The sequence below is a fragment of the Salmo trutta genome, chromosome 36 (genome assembly GCF_901001165.1).
Source record: "Salmo trutta chromosome 36, fSalTru1.1, whole genome shotgun sequence".
Lineage (NCBI taxonomy): Eukaryota > Metazoa > Chordata > Actinopteri > Salmoniformes > Salmonidae > Salmo > Salmo trutta.
This window is the reverse complement of record NC_042992.1, coordinates 18820748-18847574: the sequence shown is the minus strand read 5'-3', so window position 1 is coordinate 18847574 and position 26827 is coordinate 18820748. Positions and strand designations below refer to the sequence as shown.

The window sequence follows — 26827 nt, the reverse complement described above, 5'->3', positions numbered from 1 at the left end:
CATTTTGTTACGTTACAGCCTTATTCTAAAATGTATTACAATTGTTGTTTTTCCTCATCAATCATCAGTACACACAATACCCCATAATGACAAAGCAAATACAGGTTTTTAGAAATTGTCGCAAATATATATAAAAAATATATACTTGAAGTCGGAAGTTTACATACACCTAAGCCAAACACATTTAAACTCAGTTTTTCACAATTCCTGACATTTAATCCTAGTAAAAATCCCCTGTCTTAGGTCAGTTAGGATCACCACTTTATTTTAAGAATGTGAAATGCCAGAATAATAGTAGAATAATAGCTTTGATTTATTTCATCACGTTCCCAGTGGGTCAGAAGTAATATTGCCTTTAAATTGTTTAACTTGGGTCAAACGTTTCGGGTATCCTTCCACAAGCTTCCCACAATAAGTTGTGTGAGTTTTGGCCCATTCCTCCTGACAGAGCTGGTGTAACTGAATCAGCTTTGTAGGCCTCCTTGCTCACACACGCTTTTTCAGTTCTGCCCACAAATTTTCTATAGGATTGAGGTCAAGGCTTTGTGATGGCCACTCCAATACAGTGGGGGGAAAAAGTATTTGATCCCCTGCTGATTTTGTACGTTTGCCCACTTACAAAGAAATTATCAGTTTATAATTTTAATGGTAGGTTTATTTGAACAGTGAGAGACAGAATAACAACAAAAAAATCCAGAAAAACACATGTCAAAAATGTTATAAAATGATTTGCATTTTAATGAGGGAAATAAGTATTTGACCCCTCTGCAAAACATGACTTAGTACTTGGTGGCAAGACCCTTGTTGGCAATCACAGAGGTCAGATGTTTCTTGTAGTTGGCCACCAGGTTTGCACACATCTCAGGAGGGGTTTTGTCCCAATCCTCTTTGCAGATCTTCTCCAAGTCATTAAGGTTTCGAGGCTAAAGTTTGGCAACTCGAACCTTCAGCTCCCTCCACAGATTTTCTATGGAATTAAGGTCTGGAGACTGGCTAGGCCACTCCAGGACCTTAATGTGCTTCTTCTTGAGCCACTCCTTTGTTGCCTTGGCCGTGTGTTTTGGGTCATTGTCATGCTGGAATACCCATCCACGACCCATTTTCAATGCCCTGGCTGAGGGAAGGATGTTCTCACCCAGGATTTGACGGTACATGGCCCCGTCCATCGTCCCTTTGATGCGGTGAAATTGTCCTGTCCCCTTAGCAGAAAAACACCCGCAAAGCATAATGTTTCCACCTCCATGTTTGATGGTGGAGATGGTGTTCTTGGGGTCATAGGCAGCATTCCTCCTCCTCCAAACATGGCGAGTTGAGTTGATGCCAAAGAGCTCCATTTTGGTCTCATCTGACCACAACACTTTCACCAGTTGTCCTCTGAATCATTCAGATGTTTATTGGCAAACTTCAGACGGGCATGTATATGTATTCTTGAGCAGGGGGACCTTGCGGGCGCTGCAGGATTTCAGTCATTCACAGCGTAGTGTGTTAACAATTGTTTTCTTGGTGACTATGGTCCCAGCTGCCTTGAGATCATTGACAAGATCCTCCCGTGTATTTCTGGGCTGATTCCTCACCGTTCTCATGATCATTGCAACCCCACGAGGTGAGATCTTGCATGGAGCCCCAGGCCGAGGGATATTGACAGTTCTTTTGTGTGTCTTCCATTTGCGAATTATCGCACCGAATGTTGTCACCTTCTCACCAAGCTGCTTGGCGATGGTCTTGTAGCCCATTCCAGCCCTGTATAGGTCTACAATCTTGTCTCTGACATCCTTGGAGAGCTCTTTGGTCTTGGCCATGGTGGAGAGTTTGGAATCTGATTGATTGATTGCTTCTGTGGACAGGTGTCTTTTTTACAGGTAACAAGCTGCGGTTAGGAGCACTCCCTTTAATAGTGTGCTCCTAATCTCAAACTCCTAACCTGTATAAAAGACACCTTGGAGCCAGAAATCTTTCTGATTGAGAGGGGGTCAAATACTTATTTCCCTCATTAAAATGCAAATCAATTTATAACATTTTCGACATGCGTTTTTCTGGATATTTTTGTTGTTATTCTGTCTCTCACTGTTCAAATAAACCTACCATTAAAATTATAGACTGATCCTTTCTTTATCAGTGGGCAAACGTACAAAATCAGCAGGGGATCAAATACTTTTTTCCCCCACTGTACCTTGACTTTGTTGTCCTTAAGCCATTTTACCACAACTTTGGAAGTATGCTTGGGGTTATTGTCCATTTAGAAGACCCATTTGCGACCAAGCTTTGACTTCCTGATTGATGTCTTGAGATGTTGCTACAATATATCCACATAATTTTCTTTCCTCATGATGCCATCTATTTTCTGAAGTGCACCAGTCCCTCCTGCAGCAAAGCACCCCCACAACATGATGCTGCCACCCCCGTGCTTCACGTTTGGGATGGTGTTCTTTCGCTTGCAAACGTCCCCCTTTTTCCTCCAAACATAATGATGGTCATTATGGCCAAACAGTTCTATTTTTGTTTCATCAGACCAGAGGACATTTCTCCAAAAAGTACGATCTTTGTCCCCATGTGCAGTTGCAACCCGTAGTCTGGCTTTTTTATGGCGGTTTTGGAGCAGTGGGTTCCTCATTGCTGAGCGGCCTTTCATGTTATGTTGATATAGGACATGTTTTACTGTGGATATAGATACTTTTGTACTTGTTTCCTCCAGCATCTTATCAAGGTCCTTTGCTGTTGTTCTGGGATTGATTTGCACTTTTCGCACCGAAGTATGTTCATCTCTAAGAGACAGAACGCGTCTCCTTCCTGAGCGATATGATGGCTGCGTGGTCCCATGGTGTTTATACCAGCGTACTATTGTTTGTACAGATGAACGTGGTACCTTCAGGCGTTTGGAAATTGCTCCCAATGATGAACCAGACTTGTGGAGTCCACTTTTTTTCTGAGGTCTTGGCTGATTCTTTTTGATTTTCCCATAATGTCAAGCAAAGTTTGAAGGTAGGCCTTAAAATACATCCACAGGTACACCTCCAATTGACTCAAATGATGTCAATTAGCATATCAGAAGCTTCTAAAGCCATGACAACATTTTCTGGAATATTCCAATCTGTTTAAAGGCGCAGTCAATTTAGTGTATGTAAAATTCTGACCCACTGGAATTGTGATACAGTGAATTACAAGTGAAATAATCTGTCTGTAAACAATTGGTGGAAAAATTACTTGTGTCATGCACAAAGTAGATGTCCAAACCAACTTGCCAAAACTATAGTTTGTTAACAAGAAATTTGGGAATTGGTTGAAAAACGAGTTTTAATGACTCCAACCTCAGTGTATGTAAACTTCCGACTTCAACTGTAACATTTACATATGTATTCAGAACCTTTACTCAGTACTTTGTTGAAGCACCTTTGGCAGCTATTACAGCCTCGAGTCTTCTTGGATATGACGCTACAAGCTTGGCACACCTGTATTTGGGGAGTTTCTCCTATTCTTCTCTGCAGATCCTCTCAAACTCTGTCATTTTGAATGAGAAGTGTCGATGCACAGCTATTTTCAGGTATGTTCCAGAGATGTTCGATCGGGTTCAAGTCCCGGCTCTGGCTGGCCCACTCAAGGACATTCAGAGACTTGTCCTGAAGCCACTCCTGCATTGTACTGGCTGTGTGCTTAGGGTCTTTGTCCTGTTGGAGGGTGAACCTTCGCCCCAGTTTGAGGTCCTGAGCACTGGAGCAGGTTTTCATTAAGGATCTCTCAGTACTTTGCTCCATTCATCTTTCCCTCGATCCTGACAAGTCTCCCAGTCCCTGCCACTGAAAAACATCCCCACAGAATGATGCTGCCACCACCATGCTTCATCTCAGAGATGGTGCCAGGTTTCTTCCAGACGTGACATTTGACATTCAGGCCAAAGAGTTCAATCTTGGTTTCATCAGACCAGAGAGTCTTGTTTCTCATGGTCTGTGTCCTTTAGTTGCCTTTTGGCAAACTTCAAGCGGGCTGTTTCCTGAGGATTGGCATCCGTCTGGCCACTCTACCATAAAGTCTTGATTGGTGGAGTGCTGCAGAGATGGTTGTCCTTCTGGATGGTTCTCCCATCTCCACAGAGGAACTCTGGAGCTCTGTTAGAGTGACCATCAGGTTCTTGGTCACCTCCCTGAGCAAGGCTCTTCTCCCCCGATTGCTCAGTTTGGCCGTGCAGCCAGCTCTGGGAAGAGTCTTGGGGGTTCCAAACTTCTTCCATTTCAGAATGATGGAGGCCACTCTCTTCTTGGGGACCTTCAATGCTGCAGACATTTTTTGGTACCCTTCCCCAGACCTGTGCCTTGACACAATCCTGTCTCGGAGCTCTATGGACAGTTCCTTCGACCTCGTGGCTTGGCTTTTGCTCTGACATGCACTGTCAACTGTGGGATCTTATATAGACAGATGAGTGCCTTTCCAAATCATGTCCAATCAATTGAATTTGCCACAGGTGGACTCAAATCCAGTTGTAGAAACGTCTCAATGTTGATCAATTGAAACAGGATGCACCTGAGCTCAATTTCGAGTCTCATAGCAAAGGGTATTTCTGTTGTTTATTTGTAAAACATTTGCAATTATGTCTAAAAACCTGTTCTCGCTTTGTCATTATGGAGTATTGTGTGTAGATTGATGAGGCAAAAAAATATTTAACCAATTTTAGAATAAGGCTGTAATTTAACAAATTGTGAAAAAAGTCAAGGGGTCTGAATACTTTCCGAATGCACTATATGAAGCAATTTGAAATTGTGTTTTTTACATTGGCTAAAAGTAGAGACTCAGAGCTACGAAATGGTATATCATCAATTCAAACTTTATTTGCCGCATGCTCTGAATACAACAAGTGTAGAATTTACCGTGAAATGCTTACTTACAAGCCCTTAAACAACAGTGCAGTTCAAGAAGAAGAAAATATTTACCAAGTAGGCTAAAATAAAAAGTAATAATAAAAAGTAACACAATAAGAATAACAATAACAAGGCTATCTACAGGGGGACACCGGTATCGAGTCAGTGTGCAGGGGTACAGGCTAGTTGAGGTAATCTGTACATGTAGGTGGGGGCGAAGTGACTATGCATAGGTAACAAACAAACAGCGAGTAGCAGCAGTGTACAAAAGGGTGGGGGGAGTTGTCAATGTAAATTGTCTGGTGCCGGTTTTTATGAATTGTTCAGCAGTCTAATGACTTGGGGTAGAAGCTGTTGAGGAGCCTTTTGGTCCTGGACTTGGCGCTCCGGTACCGCTTGCCGTGCGGTAGCAGAGAAAACAGTCTATAACTTGGGTGACTGGAGTCTCTGACAATTTTAATGGCTTTCCTCTGACACCGACTATTATATAGGTCATGGACGGCAGGAAGCTTGGCCCCAGTGATGTACTGGGCCGTTCGCATTACCCTCTGTAGCGCCTTACGGTCAGATGCCGAGCAGTTGCCATACCAGGCGGTGATGCAACCGGTCAGAATGCTCTCCCAGATCCTTTTGAGGATCTGGGGACCCATGCCAAATCTTTTCAGTCTCCTGAGGGGGAAAAGGTTTTGTCGTGACCTCCTCACGACTGTCTTGGTATGTTTGGATCATGATAGTTCGTTGGTGATGTGGACACCAAGGAACTTGAAACTCTCCACCCGCTCCACTACAGCCCGCTATTTGAACACCAATTTCTCCAGAAGGTTGGAGATTGGCTGAAAATTGCTAAGAGCTGAAGAATCTAGATTACTTTTCTTCAGAAGTGGTTTCACCATAGCAGTTTTTAGTGCAGTAGGGAAAGTGCCTGTGAACACTGAGTGATTAACAATAGCTTGCACTTCTTATATGCAATTATAAACAGTTTTGAAGAAGGTGGTAGGGATAGGATTGAGAAGGCAGGTAGAAGGCTTAAGTTGTGATATCACTTTCCTGAGCATGTCTGTGTCAACCAGGGAAAATAAATCCATGTTGGATAGCTAGCTGACATCAGCCTATAACTAGCAATGCAAATTGATTTCTGAGATATGAATATTACCACACAGTTCATACATGTAACGTTAGCTAGCAAGCCAGCAAGCTAACGTTCACTAGCTAGCTAACAGTACGCTTTAACTTGCAATGAAAATGGCTTTCTGACTAAATTACAAACGTATAATATCTGAAAATGTAGCTAGACTCTAACCAATATACATGGATGAATGCTTCACAGCAGACTGGAACCACTTTAACTAAGACGTCCTGTGCCGTTTCCATTTTGTTTGTAGCTACAGCTTGTTTGGCCTGTTGTGTCAAGTCACTCCGGTTCAGAAAGTAGTCCATCACAACTTTTTCCCTCTGATCTTTGTCGATAGCGCTTGCTAAATTCAGGGCAGCAATGTTGTTGAGAGCAGTAGCAACTCTTTTGCAGTTCTCCATGGCTAATGTTGTCTTTCAAAAAAGATGCAATAGCAAGGAATATCTACACATACTGAGCAGCTTATGTTACAGACAGAAGCGTGCTACATGGCAGACCCATCCGAACTCATCTCTCTGCATGTGTCACAGTGTTGCTAGGAGTGGTGGTAGGAGTCAGGCGCAGAGAGCAGAGGTACAGAACTTCGTGTTTATTTGAACAAAAAACAACACGATCAACGCCAACACAAACGGCGTGGGAAAATTGCCAAGTGCCCAAAACAGGTGCACAGCATGTATACAATATTAAGTAAATAATCGCCAGCACATCCAACGACAAAAGTACAACCTGACGCTAAAATAATCCCGCACAACACTGGGCGGGCTAACCAGGCTTAAATAACCAAAATCAAAAGACCAAATGAGGAACAGGTGCAAACAATAAGACATACCCAACGAAAAGGAAAAAGGGATCAGCGGCGGCTAGTAGGTCGGTGACGACGACCGCCGAGCGCCGCCCGAGCAGGCAGGGGAGCCACCTTCGGTGGGATTCGTGACAGTACCCCCCTCTTGACGCGCGGCTCCCGCAGCGCGCCGCCACCGACCTCGAGGGCGACCCGGAGGACGAGGCGCAGGGCGATCCCCATGAAGGCGGTGGAACTCCCTCAGTAGTGGGGGGTCCAAAATGTCCCTCCTGGGTACCCAGCACCTCTCCTCCGCGCCGTACCCCTCCCAGTCGACGAGGTACTGTAGGCCCCCCCCCCCCCGAAGTCTGGAGTCCAGAATGGCGCGTATCCTATACGCCGGGGACCCCCCAATGTCCAGCGGGGGGGGGAGGAACCTCCGGCACCTCACCTTCCTGCATGGGACCAGCCACCACCGGCCTGAGGAGAGACACATGAAACGAGGGGTTAATACGGTAGTAAGATGGAAGTTGTAACCGGTAACACACCTCGTTTATCCTCCTCAGGACTTTAAACGGCCCTACACACTGCGCCCCAGCTTCCGGCAGGGCAAGCGGAGGGGCAGGTTTCTAGCCGAGAGCCAGACTCGATCCCCTGGTGCAAACACAGGGTCTCACTGCGGTGCTGGTCAGCGCTCTTCTTCTGCCGTCCACTCGCCTTATTGAGTGCGTCTTGGACGGCTCTCCAGGTGTCCTTCGAGCGCTGCACCCAATCCTCCACTGCAGGAGCCTCGGTCTGGCTCTGGTGCCATGGAGCCAGGACCGGCTGGTAGCCCAACGCACTGGAACGGTGACATGTTGGTTGATGAGTGCCGTAGAGAATTTTGGGCTATTTCTGCCCATGGCACGTATCTTGCCCATTCTCTGGGCCGGTCCTGGCAATACGTCCTTAGAAACCTACCCACCTCTTGGTTCACCCTCTCCACCTGCCCATTACTCTCGGGGTGGAAACCCGAGGTCAGGCTGACCGAGACCCCAAAACGTTCCATGAACGCACTCCAAACTCTGGATGTGAACTGGGGACCCCGATCAGAAACGATGTCCTTGGGCACCCCGTAGTGCCGGAAGACATGGGTAAACAGTGCCTCCGCAGTCTGCAGAGCCGTAGGGAGACCGGGCAACGGGATGAGACGACAGGACTTCGAGAACCGATCCACAACGACCAGGATAGTTGTGTTCCCCTGAGATACGGGAAGGTCAGTGAGGAAGTCCACTGACAAGTGTGACCACGGCCGCTGTGGAACGGGGAGGGGGTGTAATTTCCCTCTAGGCAGGTGTCGAGGAGCCTTGCTCTGAGCGCACACCGAGCAGGAGGAAACATAGAACCGCACGTCCTTACCCAAGGTGGGCCACCAGTACTTCCCCCTCAGGTTCCGCACTGTCCTCTCGATCCCAGGGTGACCCGAAGAGGGGAGATTATGGGCCCATCGAATCAATCGATCACGGAGACCAAGCGGTACGTACTGAACACCTGCCGGACACTGCGATGGTGCAGGTTCCGACCGTAACGCCCGCTCGATCTCCGCGTCCAGCTCCCATACCACCGGAGCTACCAAACACGACGCCGGAAGAATGGGAGCCGGATCGATGGCCCTCTCCTCGGTGTCATATAGGTGGGACAGTGCGTCGGCCTTCGTGTTCTGTGAACCTGGCCGATAAGAGATCGTGAACCGGAAACGGGTAAAGAACATGGCCCACCTGGCCTGACGCGGATTCAGTCTCCTAGCTGCCCGGATGTACTCGAGATTACGGTGGTCAGTCCAGATGAGGAAAGGGTGCTTAGCCCCCTCAAGCCAATGTCTCCACACCTTCAGAGCCTTGACCACAGCTAACAACTCCCTGTCCCCCACGTCATAGTTCTGCTCCGCCGGCCCTAGCTTCCTAGAAAAGAAAGCGCACGGGCGGAGTTTGGGTGGCGTGCCCGAGCGCTGTGATAGCACGGCCCCCACCCCAGTCTCGGACGCGTCCACCTCCACTATGAATGCCAAAGAGGGATCCGGATGAGCCAGCACTGGAGCGACGGTAAACAGCTCCTTCAGGCGACTGAACGCTCTGTTCGCCTCTGCTGACCAGCGCAAGCGCGCCGGACCCCCCTTCAGCAGTGAGGTAATGGGAGCCGCAACTTGACCAAAGCCCCGGATAAACCTCCGGTAGTAATTGGCAAACCCTAAAAACCGCTGCACCTCCTTTACCGTGGTCGGAGTCGGCCAATTACGCACGGCTTTAACGCGGTCATCCTCCATCACCACCCCCGAGGTGGAAATGTGATACCCCAGGAAGGAAACGGCTCGTTTGAAAAACTCACATTTCTCAGCCTTGACGTACAGGTCATTCTCCAGCAGTCGCCCAAGCACCTTGCGCACCAGGGAGACATGCGCGGCGCGGGTGGCGGAATAAATCAGGATGTCGTCAATATACACCACCACCCCCTGCCCGTGCAGGTCCCTGAGAATCTCGTCAACAAAGGATTGAAAGACGGCTGGAGCATTCTTTAACCCGTACGGCATGACGAGGTACTCATAGTGGCCCGATGTGGTACTGAATGCGGTTTTCCACTTGTCTCCTCCCGGATACGCACCAGATTGTAAGCGCTCCTGAGGTCCAGTTTCGTGAAAAAACGTGCGCCGTGAAATGATTCCACCGCCGTAGCGATGAGAGGTAGTGGGTAACTGAACCCTACGGTGATGGAATTTAGACCTCGATAATCAATGCACGGGCGCAAACCTCCATCCTTTTTCTTCACGAAAAAGAAACTCGAGGAGACGGGTGACATGGAGGGCCGTATATACCCCTGTCTCAGAGATTCCGTGACATATGTCTCCATAGCCAACGTCTCCTCCTGTGACAATGGGTACACATGACTCCTGGGAAGTGCAGCGTTTACCTGGAGATTTATCACGCAATCCCCTCGTCGATGAGGTGGTAATCGGGTCGCCCTCTTTTTACAGAAGGCGATAGCCAAATCGGCATATTCTGAGGGAATGCGCACTGTGGAAAACTGGTCTGGACTCTCCACCGTCGTCGCACCGATGGAAACTCCCTTACACCTGCCTGAGCACTCCTCTGACCACCCTCTGAGAGCCCCCTGTCTCCACGAAATATTGGGATTGTGATTGGCCAGCCAGGGAATCCCCAGCACCACTGGAAACGCAGGAGAATCAATGAGGAAGAGACTAATCCGTTTCCCATGATCCCCCTGCGTTACCATGTCCAGTGGCACCGTGGCCTCCCTGACCAGTCCTGACCCTAATGGTCGGCTATCTAAGGAGTGCACGGGGAAAGGTTGGTCCAACGACACCAGGGGAATCCCTAGCCTTAATGCGAGCCCACGATCCATAAAGTTTCCAGCTGCGCCTGAATCGACTAGCGCCTTATGCTGGAAAGAGGGAGAAAACAAGGGGAAAGTTACTAAAACGAACATGTGACCAACAGGGAGCTCTGGGTGAGGTTGGTGCTTACTCACCTGAGATGGACGAGGAGTGCTCCGCCTGCCATCCCGATTCCCAGAGGAGCTCCCCCAGCACCGGTCGGTAGTGTGTCCTCTCCGACCACACTGGGGACAAGGGGAGCCTCCTCCTCCGGTTCCCCTGGACGCGGCCCCCCCTAGCTCCATAGGTATGGGAGCTGGAGGACCTGGAGGTGGAACCAACAGGGCCCCGTCTGGACGCCCGCGCGCAGCCAGCAGATTGTCGAGACGAATGGACATGTCGATCAGTTCATCTAGTGACAGGGTAGTGTCCCGACAGGCTAGCTCACGGCGGACGTCCTCCCGGAGGCTACACCGATAGTGGTCCATCAGGGCCCTGTCGTTCCACCCCGCTCCAGCAGCTAAGGTCCGGAACTCCAGAGCAAAGTCCTGTGCGCTCCTCGTCTCCTGACGCAGGTGGAACAGCCGTTCACCCGCCGCCCGGCCTTCTGCTGGGTGGTCGAACACGGCCCGGAAACGGCGGGTGAACTCGGGGTAGTGATCCCTTGCCGAGTCTGGGCCATACCACACTGCGTTGGCCCACTCCAGGGCACGTCCCGTTAAGCAGGAGACGAGGACGCTTACGCTCTCCTCTCCCGAGGGAGCTGGATGAGCGGTAGCCAGGTACAAATCCAACTGTAGCAGGAACCCCTGGCACCCAGTCGCCGCTCCATCGTACTCCCTGGGGAGAGCCAGGTGTAGGGCTCCGGGTCCAGACGTCGGTGGAGGGGTAGATGGTGGAGGGGGATTTGGGGCTGGGGATGCGGTAGGGAGGCCACTCCTCTCCCATCGGTCCATCCTTTCCATCATCTGCTCCATCGCTGAGCCGATTCGGTGGAGGATGGTGGTATGGTGAAGGACCCGTTCCTCCATCGATGGGAGAGGAGGGGAGGCTGCTCCTGCTGACTCCATAGCTGGTGCGGGATTCTGTCACAGTGTTGCTAGGAGTGGTGGTAGGAGTCAGGCGCAGAGAGCATGGGAGTTTTTCTATTTCTATGTTTAGGGTTTTTGTTTGACCTTCAATTGGAGGCAGCTGTTTCTTGTTGCCGCTGATTGGAGGTCCTATTTAGTAGAGGTTTTTCAGCTTGTGTTTGTGGGTGGTTGTTTTCAGTCTAATGTTTTTGTACCTGACGGAACTGTTAAGCTGTCGTTCGTTTTTTTTGTTTTGTTTACGGGTTCAATAAAAGTTAACATGAGCACTCAACCCGCTGCGCCTTGGTCTACTCCCTTCGACGGCCGTTACAAAATGTATATTAATCCATTATAAATGCAGGCTGTAACACAACAGAATGTGGAAAGACCTGGCTACAAATATCTCCAAAGACCTGGGTATAAATACATTGAGCGTTTGCTTGATTCTGAGGAAAGAAAGAGAGAGGGGTTTACACTTGGGACTATTCCATTGACTCCGTTGTGCCATGCAAGCTCAAGCAAGCAGCTAAATAATTTTAAAGATTTAAAATGCTTTTTGATCTCAGATCTGATTCGCCCCTTCTATAGGTACAGTGAGTGTACTCACTGGGTCTAACTTTTGATAAGCATGATACCCAATTTGGACTCATAGTTTGTCAAGGCTAAAATGTTACTGTTCCGTCATAAGCAGGAGAACAAACCAATTTTTCCTTATCATCTACTGACATTCTCTGCACCTGTCACCTCGCTCGTCCATAAATACGTTTTAGAACCATCTGGAGTGCAGCCGAACTCATTGAGACTGTAGTCCATCTTACAGGTACATTAGCTAGCAGCACCTCTAACACACACTAAGAATCAGACCCCAATGTAATATTCTCTGTTCTTCCTTTCCCTGAGATAATCACTGATCTTTACATTGATTTCAACAGTCATGTCAGATCTGTGATTACCTCAAGGAAGGAAGGAAGGAAGGAAGGAAAGAAAGAAAGAAGGAAAGAAGCAGCCCACAAGCACTTCAGTTTATTAGATGATATTACCAATGCACTATGACAGGGTCCCTAGCAAGGGCCAGGAACATAAAACCTAAAAGGGCCTCAAGGTTTAGTCCTGGCAGTTCATTTCTTACTCCAATGTTATATTTTGCGAAACTCCAAAAATGTTCAAAAGTCTGTTATGAAATTGTTTGGACATATTCCCATGGCGATGATGGATGGAAGGTAGCATGAAAGCCTTGTGGGCCATAGAGATGTTTTCTTCCTTCCCTCCATTTTGCCTTGTTTTTTCAGTTGGCATTTCACCATTTTGAATGGTCTGGGACTGAGCCAGAACAACTGTGGAAAGTTGTTTTTGTTTTCCCACTGCCATTTTTTGTAATGTTGTTTTCAATAAATCTCGAGCTTTTTTATAGAGTTTTCTAAAAGAGTTGAAATGTTTTAAGACCAAGTGGGCCAGGTCATTTCAATGAGTGTCAATGATAAACACAAGCAAGTGCAATATAAATAGCCAGACTGCTAAAAAGTAAATGAATGGTACCCAAACTATCTGCACTGACTATAACAACATTTGATTTGATTTGCTAAGGTCAATGGTGTCAATGATAGTTTATGGTCACCACTTACAATACCAATTACTCTGGACATTTACTTAGTCTTTCGACAACATTAAAACACACATCCTTTAAAATCTCAGAAAACTGTAAGGGCTGGTTTCCCGGACCCAGAATAAGCCTAGTACTTTACTTCCAATGGAAATCCTCCATGAAGCATGCTTTTTAGTCCAGGAAAAGGCTTAATCTGGATCCGGGAAACCTAATTCTACCTAAAGTACTTAATATATATTAGTTAACACATACAGAGTCTTTTTTCAAACCTTGAGGCCTTATTGCTCCTTATTCTATATTATAGAATGCATTTCTGATAAACCATCTTGTTGTAACGATCATCTGAAAGAGGGGACCAAGATGCAGCGTGGTAAGTGGTCATCATTTATTATAAATGACGAAACACTTAAACAAAGAAACAAAAACGAAAGCCAACAGTTCTGTCAGGTGAAAAATACACAACAGAAAACAACTACCCACAAAACCCCAAGGGAAAACAGGCTGCCTAAGTATGGCTCCCAATCAGCGACAACGATGTACAGCTGTCCCTGATTGAGAGCCATACCAGGCCAAAACAAAGAAATACAAAAACATAGAAAAAAGGACATAGAATGCCCACCCAAATCAAACCCTGACCAAACCTAGATAGAGACATAAAAAGGCTCTCTCAGGTCAGGGCGTGACACTTGTATTCTTAATTAAAGAAATTCCTTCTCTAAAACATGTAATGAGTTTCAGATCACTTCACTGTAAAAAAAACTGAAAACTAAAAAAAACAAGAGAAGCACTTGAGGGAAAAGGGGAAGGGTTTCCTGTAGAAACGTTGTCGCACCCTCTCAGTGGCAGTTAGATTCTGATGCCCTCTTCCTTGAGGTAAGAGATGGGTAATAGCTGCTTACAGGACCGAACGTTATTGCTTCATTTATTTTTGGCAGACACAATTTCAGAGCACCAATTTATTTATATTGCGTTCCCTGTTTTAACCTTGGTGGGAGAGTATTGCAGGTTGTCGTGCCTTAATTCAATTTGGAGACCTTAGTCCACCCCCCTCTCTCTCTCTCTCTCTCTCTCTCTCGCTCTCTCTCTCTCTCTCGCTCTCTCGCTCTCTCGCTCTCTCTCGCTCTCTCGCTTTCTCTCTCTGCTGCGGCTCTCTTGCGATGTTTTAAACAGCCGCCCTGCTTCTGCCAGTTTAGAGCCGCATACAACGTCATTGCTGCAGCAAGGCCTTTCCTTTGCAGATGGAGTCTTGCAACGGCTATGTTAAAACAGTTATTGTATTGCCTGTTAACTGTGTGCTAACAGTCCAAATGTATCACATTATATTATAGCCATCACATTCAGTTGCTAGTCAATGTGTATTACTATGTATTACTGTGTAATGCTTGAAGGACAAGAGTCAGAGTACTCATACTGTAGTTCTCTCCTTCCTTCTGAAGTGTACACTAGTTCACTACTTACTCTCCACAAACTTAAAAGCATTGGTTTGGTGACGTGAACAAGTGCACAGTTTGGGAGGAAGGAGAGGTAATTGGGAGATAGCCATAGACTTACTCGTCCTGTTTCTTCCCCCTTCATCAGAGTAGCTATGAACCTGACATATGCAAATGTATATCAGTGATCTAGCCTCCACTTGTAGGAAGTGCTCCATCCAGCACAAATCCAATCCTGTTACATCACCTCATTGGTCTCGCTCCAGAGACTGATTGTTTGCTGGAATATCACCATTAGAGAAAGCAGTTAAAGGCATACTGTACTTCAGGATTTTGTCAGTGGGGATCTTTATCTACTTCCCGAGAGTCAGATCTCGTTGATACATAAAAATGGTATCTGTGTGCAATTTAAAGGAAGTTGCTATCTAGCACTTGCACAATTGCTAACTAGCATTAGCACTAATGATTGGAAGTCTATGGGTATCTGACTGGAAGTCTATGGGGATCTGACTGGAAGTCTATGGGGATCTGCTAGCATGCTAGTAGATACTCATAGACTTCCAGTCATTGGCTCACGAAACTACTTCTAACTTCCTTAAAACTGTACACACACATAGAAATGGTATCCACAAGTTCATCTGACTCTGGGGGAAGTAGATAAAGGGCCCTCATAGTCAAAATCCCAAAGTCGTCTTTTAAGGTGAAAGTGAAACATGTAAGATTTTTCTATTATATTAAGTAACACTCTTTAGAGACGGAGGATTTGACTTTGGCTCTTTCCAAATTGTCACATTCACTATTGTCACTTTCTCCAATTAGAGGAGAAAGCTTTGAGGAACTACCGTAAAACTTCAATTAAGCAAAAAGTCTCAAATAGCTGCCTGTCCCTTGTAATAGCTGGACAACTGCACAAATTTCAGCAAATAAACGGCTGTTAGATTAAATATTTCAGTAATGCCTCGAAAAACTGATGACAATGTTCTGTTTTTATCACAATTAAGAAACTGCTAGCCATTGTTAGATGAAATAAAGAGTTAACAATGATGATGTCATTGTTGTGTGTGTAGGTGGCAGGGAAGTCAGGCGCAGGAGAAACCAACTTGGTGTAACTGGAGTAGTTTAATCAAAATAAAACAAACTCCAAAAACCAACGTACATAAAAAAATAACATTGGTAAAATAACCCGTCGCGCACCAATACAAATACACGAGCACATAACAACAAACAATCTCTGACAAGGACATGAGGGGAAACAGAGGGTTAAATAAACAACATGTAATGAATGGGATTGGAACCAGGTGTGTAGGAAGACAAGACAAAACCAATGGAAAATGAAAATGGATCAATGATGGCTAGAAGACAGGTGACGTCGACCGCCGAGCACCACCCGAACAAGGAGGGGCATCGACTTCGGCAGAAGTCGTGACAGATGATGAAAGAAAATAGGGCTAGAGAATAGATGATTCCTGCGTTAGAGGACTAGAGATAGTGATGACAAACTTTGTTGGGAACCGCCTGGAAGATGTTAATGTACAGCTCAATAAGTCCTGGTAATCCAATCAGCACACTACCTCCAAAACCAGCTTTACATGATCCATAGGGCACGAAAACATCTTTAAACACACACCTCTGCCAACACATGCAGAGGATTCACTCTCTTCTGAAAATTTTCCAAGGGAAAGAGGATGTGTAACTCGCATTCTCATCCCTGGCTTGTGATTGGCAGATCAGAGCCCTGAAGTGCTAGTGGCTTGTGGGAAGTAAAAAAAGTGACTTCCCCCCGGGAGTTGAAACGCACGCCGACACATTTTGATGTTTTTGAAGTTAAAATTGAATATTGAATCTTGAGACTCAAAGGCCTCCCTGTGGCAAGGCAGATTGTGATCATGTAAATATTCTTATCAGTTCCTCTGATCGGTCTTCTTTAGTCCTTAAAAAAAACTACTTTTCTCTTTTTCAGCCAAATGAAACGGTCTCTGTGGTGATTGAGATGAAACCAGAGGAGTCATTCAATAATTTCCAACTTGAATCCCACAATGATTGTGCAGGCACAGATGGTCTCTGCACATATGGTTGTGGTGTTTCCGGGGGTTTCCCTCAGCTATAATAGGAGCCAGTGCTTAAATATCCTCAATTTTTGTAAATACTCTGCAACCAATCCAAGCATCAATCTGGACTTTATTACCAACAAAAGAGTGTTTGCATTTGTCCATTTCATCAATTTCATAGACTTCTATCCAAACCATAGATAGTGCCCAACAGATGGCTCACAAACACAAAGCAAACACTACAGTAGCTTCCGCTGAGAATGGTGCTGCCAATGATACAGTGAGACGGAACAAAAACACTCAACACCACACACACAACAAATACTCCCCCCCCCCCACACATACACACACACTCCTGCCTGCTCTAACATGACAACAAGAAGCACTCTACTGGGGGAGATGGAGAGGCAGAGGGAATCAGACAGCCCATCCGTGTGGAGGGCTAATCTAGAGGAAATGAGTGAGTGTGAGTGTGTGTGAACGATCTGGGTGCCTTGTCACAGGGAATGGATGAGAGTCTGATTGGGCCCATGTGTGTGGCATGGGCTTGGGGCAGGGTTGCGTATGTGTGTATGAAGCACTCTCTTTAAGCCCCCTCTCGGCCCAGCATGAGCATGTGGGAATCATGAGTGACAGAGTCCCCCTTTGTCTAATCACCCTTCACCCCCCATCATCACAAACACTACAACTCACCTGCCAATATCCACAACACCTCGCTAGGCACGGCTCGGTTATTTTTCAGCACCTGATGATAATCATTATGTCGGTGTGTGTAGAGAGAGCTAAGAGGCATCCTCTTGTACAGGTCTAGCAGCCAAGTGTGCGATGCTAGGTGTAGGTGTTACTTTCTCATATCTCTTTCTTTCTTTGTATGCTACACGTCAGGCAATAGTTATTAGCAAGCCTGCATGACAAATGATATGCCTAGTAGTCTTAATAATTACTTAGTAACTTGTTTTAAATCCACATCATAAGCAGTGAAGACAATGGCTATGAGACGATGGCTTTTACTGACAGAAAACAGCCATTTTGTGGTACGAACACGGGGAGCAGACTGAACAACATAAAACAAGGGATTTGTCTCAGTTGAGAGAGGACATTAACTTCGAGTCCTTCCTGATGAGAGGAGCGCTGCGCTTACTGGCGGGTTTGAAGGGCCCCTCAGAGGTTTGTGAGGCTTTAAAAAACCCTGTGTTTTTACATAAAGGCCTATTGAAACCGCTCCAGTTGACTCCTCAGAGACAGATCTGTCTCTCTGTGAGTGAGTAAACACCTCCTTCCGTGGTGTTCCTCACTGGGACTTTAAATGTTCATTGTCAAGTCATAAGACTAGGATATGGGTTTATTGGGCTCAATGCGTTGTTGTTGAATGTGTAAGTGTGGCCTCAACCGTCTTGTTTGTAATACAACAGAGGTTTTGCATTGCTACAAATCTTTATGATCACGCACACACTCATTCACGTGCACATGCATGTGTATAGTACACAGGCATGCTCACACACACACACACACACACACACACACACACACACACACACACACACACACACACACACACACACAACGATGACCTTTGTGATGTCAGTAGGGATTGAGTGCTTTGTAATCGGCATTTGAAACACAGTTTTATTACTCGGGGCCGGAATGGTGAACTATCTGAGCATCAATCAACCAGGTGAAGGGACTCTATCCCGAGGAGAGGACAGGAAGCCACCTGCTAAAACCCCTCTCTGGCACAGTTGCCATACCAACTGGGCCTAGCTGTCTCCATCTGAACCTTGATGAGTTAATAAAATGAAAAGAATCTTCAATCCCTTCTGCATCCTCTCCACAGGCACGCGCACGCGCACACACACATTGTCTCTGACTTTCTGCCCTTTATTATCAATCCGGACAAAAACACTTCCGATCCTTCTGTAAGTATGTCATATAGCACCTTTGAAATGTAATTATCTCTAGATGACACAAGACACACACAGAAGAGTTCTGTAGGTCTACATCACATGGAGAGCTAAGGAAATGGTATTTTAATCAAGTAGACCTTTTGTCTGATTTTTGTATTGATTTGGTGTTGGGTTAGGGACGGTTTTAATCGTGTGATATTTATTCAGAGTCCTGATGGTATTGGTTTCCTCCGTGTAAGTCACGTTTGATTAGTTTAATATTTATTTTTCCTGATCTACCTGTGAATGCCAATATACATACTGGTAATATGCATGTGATATATGTCTGGGGGCTCTCCATAAGAAAATTCACCATTGTGGAAAAGATCTTGTCAGTGTTCTTCTAAGAAACAACTAGATTTGTATTAATGTGTAGACATTTCACAATGTAATTAGTGTAATTAGCGAATGTGAAGTTATTTCTCTTCTTCTGTTTCACCATATGGACCTATACCCCAAGGGACTTTAGGAGAAAACAGAGGATGGGAGCCTGTCTTAGTCCTAAGGGAGAGAGAGAGAGTGAGAGAGAGAGAGCGAAATAAAGAAAGAGAGAGAGAGAGAGAGAGAGAGGGCTGTCAGCAGTTTTTTCGGCTGCAACCCTAATTATGCACTAAAGCTTTATTTTTTTATATAACAGGATGTTAAATTTCCATATTTTCATCTTAGATTAGTGGCATGATTTTGATAACTAGACAAAAGAATAATGAACCATGGAATGAACCAACATTCTAATGTATAACAGAAATTGCTGTCATCTGAGGTGGTCAGTCAACAAAAGAAATGGCCGTACATTTCTTACTGCAAACTTTCAGGCAAAGTCTTAAAAGGATAATTTAAGTATAGTTTAAACAATGTGGAAACATCAATGATTTAACCAGTTTTTGCCCAATGGGCAGCGACTGTACAGTATGCTTCAAAGTTTATGCAGACCTGTGATTTCCTGCTACTACTTGCTTAGATGTTACATTTTCAGTTGAAAATTAAATCCCAAGAAACCGTGCGTGAAGTTTTCCAGAAAACTGTGATGATGATGATGATGATGATGATGCATTTTGCATCATGGACTAATGAACAAAATACAACAACAAATTGAGTGAACTATCGCTTTATTAATATAGTATAGGCCTACCATCAAAAGGTCCTGCAATCACAGGCAGTATTTTACTATCACCACTGTATTTCAATGAATTCTCAAAACACACGGCAACAGTCTTTCTTTTGTGATGCCAAACTCCTCTGAATCAGGAGTCCTTTTCAGCTACAAATGCCAATAAGTGATCATTTTAGTTCACAGTATTACAGTTGTGAGACCCACATGAATTCAATGCATTTACAGAAGTTTCAATATCCCAAATTAGACATAGTCAGAAGGGAAGGCAAACATATTTCTGTTCTATATGTATGGTGTCCATATTAGGACAATCTTAGCAGGAGTCTTTTATATCGGCTGTCCTAATATGGATACCATATTCATGGACAGAATCTACCCTTTTCAGGGGCTTTTTAAGTTATTTGGGTAAATATCATTTTTGGAGGAGCATGCTTGTTTTCCTGTATTAGCTAGGCCAGTGGAATTAAATTGTGAGAAACCCATAAACTTTAATTCAGGCCATTTGACACGCGGCTAACCATTATGCTTCATTTCTTCTTGCCACTGACAGGTAATTCAGATTAACTTTGAGGAGTTTGACCTGGAGATTGCCTACGACACGCTAACCATCGGTGACGGAGGGGAAGTGGGTGACCCCAAGACAATACTACAAGTGTGAGTGGCTCAGCACTTTACTGTATCTATATTACTGTGTTTCACACGCTGGAACAAAATAAATGTAATGGTATCGAACACATCCAACACATGGTTTCTATGTGTTTCATAGCATTCCATTCACTTCATTACAACCATTATTATGAGCCGTCCTCCCCTCACCAGCCTCCTGTGGTGGGTTTTATGTATTCTGTATGCAAATGGTATTCACTGTTAAGCCAGTTAGCTACTGTATGGACTAGAGGTCCTCAAAAGTTCAGGTGGTCTTTGTGATTCTATATCCGTAACATCGACTACACTATTGTTGAATGTACTGTATTCCCTGCACCGCATATGAGACTATCAAGGCACAAGGCGAGGCCCAAATGCAGACACAGGAGGCAGATGGACTCTTACAATGTTTATTAATCCAAAGGGGTAGGCAAGACAATGGTCGTGGACAGGCAAAAAGGTCAAAACCAGATCAGAGTCCAGGAGGTACAGAGTGGTAGACAGGCTCATGGTCAAGGCAGTGAGAATGGTCAGGCAGGCGGGTACAAAGTCCAGAAACAGGCAACGGTCAAAACCGGGAGGACTAGAAAAAGGAGAATGCAAAAAGCAGGAGAACGGAAAAAACGCTGGTTGACTTGGAAACATACAAGACGAACTGGCACAGAGAGACAGGAAACACAGGGATAAATACACTGGGGGAAATTAGCGACACCTGGAGGGGGTGGAGACAATCACAAGGACAGGTGAAACAGATCAGGGCATGACAGAGACACTATGTGGTACTGTGCATGTTAACATTCATCTTCAAAGCTAGTGTAGTCCCCCATAACATTGACTCGATTTTAAAGATTGTCCATCAATGTGCCAGTACCGTGTTACAATCAGGGGGATAGTGTGTGTTGTTGTCAATGTAACAGTCCCATGTTGCAGTGTGATAGTATAGTACGTGTCAGGGACGGACTGGGACCAGAAGTCGGCCCAGACATTTATAGCATACCGGCCCATTATTTTTTCTCTATTATACAAATACTGATACTTTGGCGTAAAAAACACAATTTGGACAGGCCCATTCGGCTAAAGATGGACCAGCCATTCTGACATTTGCCAGAACTGCCTAATAGCCAGTCCGTTTCTGGTATGTGTTGTTATAAATGCTATATTACAGTCAGGTTAACAGTTTATTGTCCATGGCCCAGTATCCATGTTACAGTCAGGTTAACAGTTTATTGTCCATGTTCCAGTATCCATGTTACAGTCAGGTTAACAGTTTATTGTCCATGGCCCAGTATCCATGTTACAGTCAGGTTAACAGTTTATTGTCCATGGCCCAGTATCCATGTTACAGTCAGGTTAACAGTTTATTGTCCATGGCCCAGTATCCATGTTACAGTCAGGTTAACAGTTTATTGTCCATGTTCCAGTATCCATGTTACAGTCAGGTTAACAGTTTATAGTTCATGTTCCAATATCCATGTTACAGTCAGGTTAACAGTTTATTGTCCATGTTCCAGTATCCATGTTACAGTCAGGTTAACAGTTTATTGTCCATGGCCCAGTATCCATGTTACAGTCAGGTTAACAGTTTATTGTCCATGTTCCAGTATCCATGTTACAGTCAGGTTAACAGTTTATTGTCCATGTTCCAGTATCCATGTTACAGTCAGGTTAACAGTTTATTGTCCATGTTCCAGTATCCATGTTACAGTCAGGTTAACAGTTTATTGTCCATGTTCCAGTATCCATATTACAGTCAGGTTAACAGTTTATAGTCCATGTTCCAGTATCCATGTTACAGTCAGGTTAACAGTTTATTGTCCATGTTCCAGTATCCATATTACAGTCAGGTTAACAGTTTATTGTCCATGTTCCAGTATCCACGTTACAGTCAGGTTAACAGTTTATTGTCCATGTTCCAGTATCCATATTACAGTCAGGTTAACAGTGTATTGTCATCCTCCCCCCAGTCTCTCAGGTAGCTTCGTCCCTGACCTCATAGTCAGCATGACCCATCAGATGTGGCTTCACCTCCAGTCAGACGAGAGCGTGGGCTCCATTGGCTTCAAGATCAACTTTAAAGGTACGTAGTGTGCGTGTGTGAGTGCATGCGTTCCTATATTATTATATGTGTGTGTCCAAGTCCATAGATAGGTGCATGATCAAGTGTTCCTGTATGTCCATGCATACATGTATGCGTATCTCTGTGAAGGTGTGTGAGTGTGTGTGTGTTCAAAACTCTAGCAGCTAGCTACTAAAGCTGTGTTCTGCCTTGCATTGGCCTTGAGTTTTTATTTTTTATTTAAGCTTTATTTAACTAGGTATGTCAATTAAGAACAAATTCTTATTTACAATGACAGCCTACCTGGGAACAGTGGGTTAACTGCCTTGTTCAGGGGCAGAACAACAGATTTTTACCTTGTCAGCTCGGGTATTTGATCCAGCAACATTTAAGTTACTGGCCCAACACTCTAACCACTAGGCTACCTTCCACCCCAAAAGTATTAGTTAGACAGCTGAGGCCGATAGAGCCAGAGGGACTGTCACTAAACCAGTGAGATTAGAGATGGACAGACAAGACTGTCACTAAACCAGTGAGATTAGAGATGGACAGACAGACTGTCACTAAGCCAGTGAGATGAGAGATAGACAGACAGACTGTCACTAAGCCAGTCAGATGAGAGATGGACGGATGTACCAACTTGTCAAATGGCTGATTCACTTCCCTAACTCCCTTCCCTCCCTCCATTTCCATCCCTCGTTCTCTGAATAAATGAAGGAAGGCAGGAACTGGTTTTCTCAATCACTACACTGTCACTATGAATGACGTCATTGTGTCAAAGGTCACGGAGCCTGGTGACCTGTAACGTTCTACTAAACTGATCGTTCATCACCTTGTGATCAGTTAGTCAGTTTGTAAAATGTTGCCCTGCTAGAGCTGCCCCAATCAATTGTAAGTGCTGTTATTGTGAAGTGGAAACGTCTAGGAGCAACAACAGCTCAGCCGGGAAGTGGTAGACCACACAAGCTCACAGAACGGGACAGCCGAGTGCTGAAGTGCATAGTGTGTAAAAATTGTCTATCCATGGCTACAACACTCACTACCGAGTTCCAAACTGCCTCTGGAAGCAACGTCAGCACAAGAACTGTTCGTCGGGACATTCATGAAATGGGTTTCCATAGCCGAAAGGTTGCACACAAGCCTAAGATCACTATGTGTAATGCCAAGTGTCGGCTGGAATGGTGTAAAGCTCGCCGCCATTGGACTCTGGAGTAGTAGAAACGCCTTCTCTGGAGTAATGAATCACGCTTCACCATCTGGCAGTCCTACATAGAAATCTGGGTTTGGTGGATGCCAGGTGAATGCTACCTGTCCCAATGCATAGTGCCACCTGTAAAGTTTGGTGGAGGAGGAATAATGGTCTGGGGCTGTTTTTCATGGTTTGGGCTTGGTACCTTAGTTCCAGTGAAGGGAAATCTTAACGCTACAGCATACAATGACATTCTAGATGATTCTGTGCTTCCAACTTTGTGGCAACAGTTTGGGGAAGGCCCATTCCTGTTTCAGCATGACAATGCCTCCGTGCACAAAGCAAGGTCCATACAGAAATGGTGCGTCGAGATCAGTCTGGAAGAACTTGACTGGCCTGCACAGAGCCCTGACCTCAACCCCATCGAACACGTTTGGAATGAATTGGAATGCCAACTGCGAGCCAGGCCTAATCACCCAACATCAGTGCCCGCTCTTGTGGCTGAATGGAAGAAAGTCCCTCAGCAATGTTCCAAAAGCTAGTGGAAAGTCTTCCCATAAGTGTTGAGGCTGTTTTTGCAGCAAAGGGGGGACCAACTCCACATTAATGCCCGTGATTTTGGAATGAGACGTTCGACAAGCTTTTGGTCATGTAGTGTACTGTAAGTGCAAACAAACATGGAAAAACAGAATAAGTGGCTTAGTGTAATATCTCTGGAGGAAACAATGGAGAGACCTGGTGGGGAAGAGATTGCAGTTTGAATTAGATTTTTTTTTTTCTTGCGAGAAGACATTACCATTATAACTGTAAACCATTCCTGACTGCTCATCAGTGTTCATTTGAGAGACTTTGAGAGACTAAATATCAATTTACCCTCCCTAATACATGAAGAGGGAAATATTCTGGCTTATCTGCTACTGTAGCTAGCTTTCTTGCTGATGATGCTGTGTGTAGTCTAATGAAGTCCTATATCCCTAAAATATTCATTTGAAACCAGTTAAATTTTCTCGCTTGGTGCCAGTACTTCACATCACTCTAAATGGTCTTAATTTAGTAGCCGATTTCATGCTTTTTGACCCTGTCACTGTGCGGTGACAGGGTCACATCCATTCATACTGTACCTATTGCAGCAGAAACACTGACAGATGAAGCAGGACAGAGAAATGTAAAGGTTGAAAGGGAGATTTGGTAACATTTTACATTAAGTTGCTCTGATGCTTATTGTTTTAACAATGGTGTATTAGTAGACTGTTAAGAGAAAAGATGATCAAACTCTGGCAAATCAAGTGACAAATCCATTTGCCACAACCCATCATATGAGCTGAATATCTCAACACAATCATCCAGTGATTTATAATCAAATCAGTCTGTCTATAATATTCAGATCTCAGGTGAAATTATTTTCATCAGCTGTGTTTCAGATTCCTGCATTCCCTGTATTTACATTTTAGTCATTTAGCAGACGCTCTTATCCAGAGCAACTTACAGTAGTGAATACATACATTTCATGCATTTTTTATACTGGCCCCCCGTGGGAATCAAACCCACAACCCTGGCGTTGCACACACCATGCAACGCCATGCAAACCATGCTCTACCAACTGAGCCACAGGGAAGACCTGTATTCTAACCACGACAAGCTGTCAGCATTTTCAGGCGTGTCCTTGAGTTGCTTAAACTATTATTTTGTATTCCATTAGATACACATGAGTGTTGCAGGAGTTTATACCATCATTATTTCTTATGCCCCTTAATTAGAGATGCCAGAACAGAAGAGCCATTTGAGTGTTGGCTGTACATGTAATATATTTCTCTCTCTCTCTCTCTCTCTCTCTCTCTCTCTCTCTCTCTCTCTCTCTCTCTCTCTCTCTCTCTCTCTCTCTCTCTCTCTTCTCTCTCTCTCTCTCTCTCTCTCTCTCTCTCTCTCTCTCTCTCTCTCTCTCTCTCTCTCTCTCTCTCTCTCTCTCTCTCTCTCTCTCTCTCTCTCTCTCTCTCTCTCTCTCTCTCTCTCTCTCTCTCTCTCATGGTTTGAGTGGTCACTAGTTTCAAATCATTGTGCTACATGAAACCACCAACTGTTTATGCAGTTGAACTCACAAACCGAGAAAACTCTCAGCACTGGGTTCTCTCTACAATGATCTAATATATTTTTCCAGCTCTTGAACAGTCAGCAGCCAGTCTGTGCTAGCAGCTCGCTATCTCAGCTGAAGACTTCTGGAGAAATTAGTCATATGGATTGCTGCAGGCTATGGATGATGTTACAGTCTCATAGTGGGAATAGGCAGATCCCCCTGGGAGAGGCTAGTGGATATAGTGAACCAAATGGGATTCATCATAGTGTGAGACCTAACCGCTGTCTATATAGAGAATGTAAAGGAAGCCAATCATATTTCATTGTTTAGCAGGTAGATTTAATGGTCACTATAAAACATTGATGTTCGCCTCTCAATTAAACATGTTCTTTATTATATGAATGAAATGTAATGTGATGGGTACCCTGTATGGGGCTTTTAAGATCATTGTGTCTCCATCAAACACATACACTGAGTGTATGAAATGTATACTGAGTGTACAAAACAATAGGAACACCAGCTCTTTCCATGACATAGACTGACCAGGTGAATCCAGGAGAAAGCTATCATCCCTTATTGGCTATGATCCCTTATTTCCCGTGTGTATCAAGAATGGTCCACCACCCAATGGACATCCAGCCAACTTGACACAACTGTGGGAAGCATTGGAGTCAACATCGGCCTGCATCCCTGTGGAACGCTTTTGACACCTTTAGAGTCCATGCACAGACGACTTAAGGCTGTTCTGAGGGGAAAAGGGTGTGCAACTCAATATTAGGAAGTTGTTCCAAATGTTTTGTATACTCAGTGTGTTTTACCAACAATCTGCTGTTATAAAACTTCTGCAACATTTCTAAGATTAGAATATGCTCCTATAGCTATGTATATCTTATTCCAGAGAGTGTGTCTGTAATTTAGACTGATTCTTCCCTTTGCATATCAAAGTTAATGACTTTGTGAAAGAGCTGTTGTGACTCCCGTCGATTTACCTGCCTGCGTTCTAATGTGCACTTAGCTTGGGCACCAGTTTCAGCACTTTGATTTCAGTTCCCCGTGGCTACATCTCTGTGTCTCCTGTGCTCTTTTTCTCTCTTTCTTTGCCTAGGCAATTTAGCTCCTGTCAAAGATTTTACACAATGGGAGCAGATTTAACATCAGAAAAGCATAATTACATATTTTATATGACAATTTCCAGCGAAGTTCCAGTGAAGGTAGTTCTTCATACCATTGGTGACCAGAACAGAGAGAGGACAACAGAGAGTACTAAAGCGTGTAATGGGATGTGGGTTAAGGGGTGAGGAAAGGGTCAAGTTAGACCTTTAGAGATAAGAGCAGTGTCCCAAATGGAATATATAAAGGGAAAAGCCTTGCTTTTGACCAAGGCCCATAGGGTTCTGGTTAAATGTAGTGCAGTACAGTATAGGGAATACAGTGCTATTTGGGACACAGTGGAGAACTCATCAAGAGGCAGTAAGTGGCGGTACTGTTGGAGGACCTTACCCATGATCCTTTGGAGAGGTGTCAATATAGGTGT

At 44.9% G+C, this 26827-nt stretch overlaps 1 protein-coding gene across 2 annotated transcripts in view; it reads left to right on the top strand.

Annotated features, from left to right (window-relative positions):
- The window catches only part of LOC115175584 (CUB and sushi domain-containing protein 3), a 670680-nt gene that overhangs the window by 349069 nt on the left and 294784 nt on the right, over positions 1–26827 (top strand). For both annotated transcript variants that reach the window (XM_029734929.1, XM_029734928.1), the window contains 2 exons: positions 19883–19986; positions 21942–22054. In XM_029734929.1, the coding sequence (XP_029590789.1) occupies positions 19883–19986; positions 21942–22054 (217 nt within the window). The remainder of the gene's footprint in view (positions 1–19882; positions 19987–21941; positions 22055–26827) is intronic.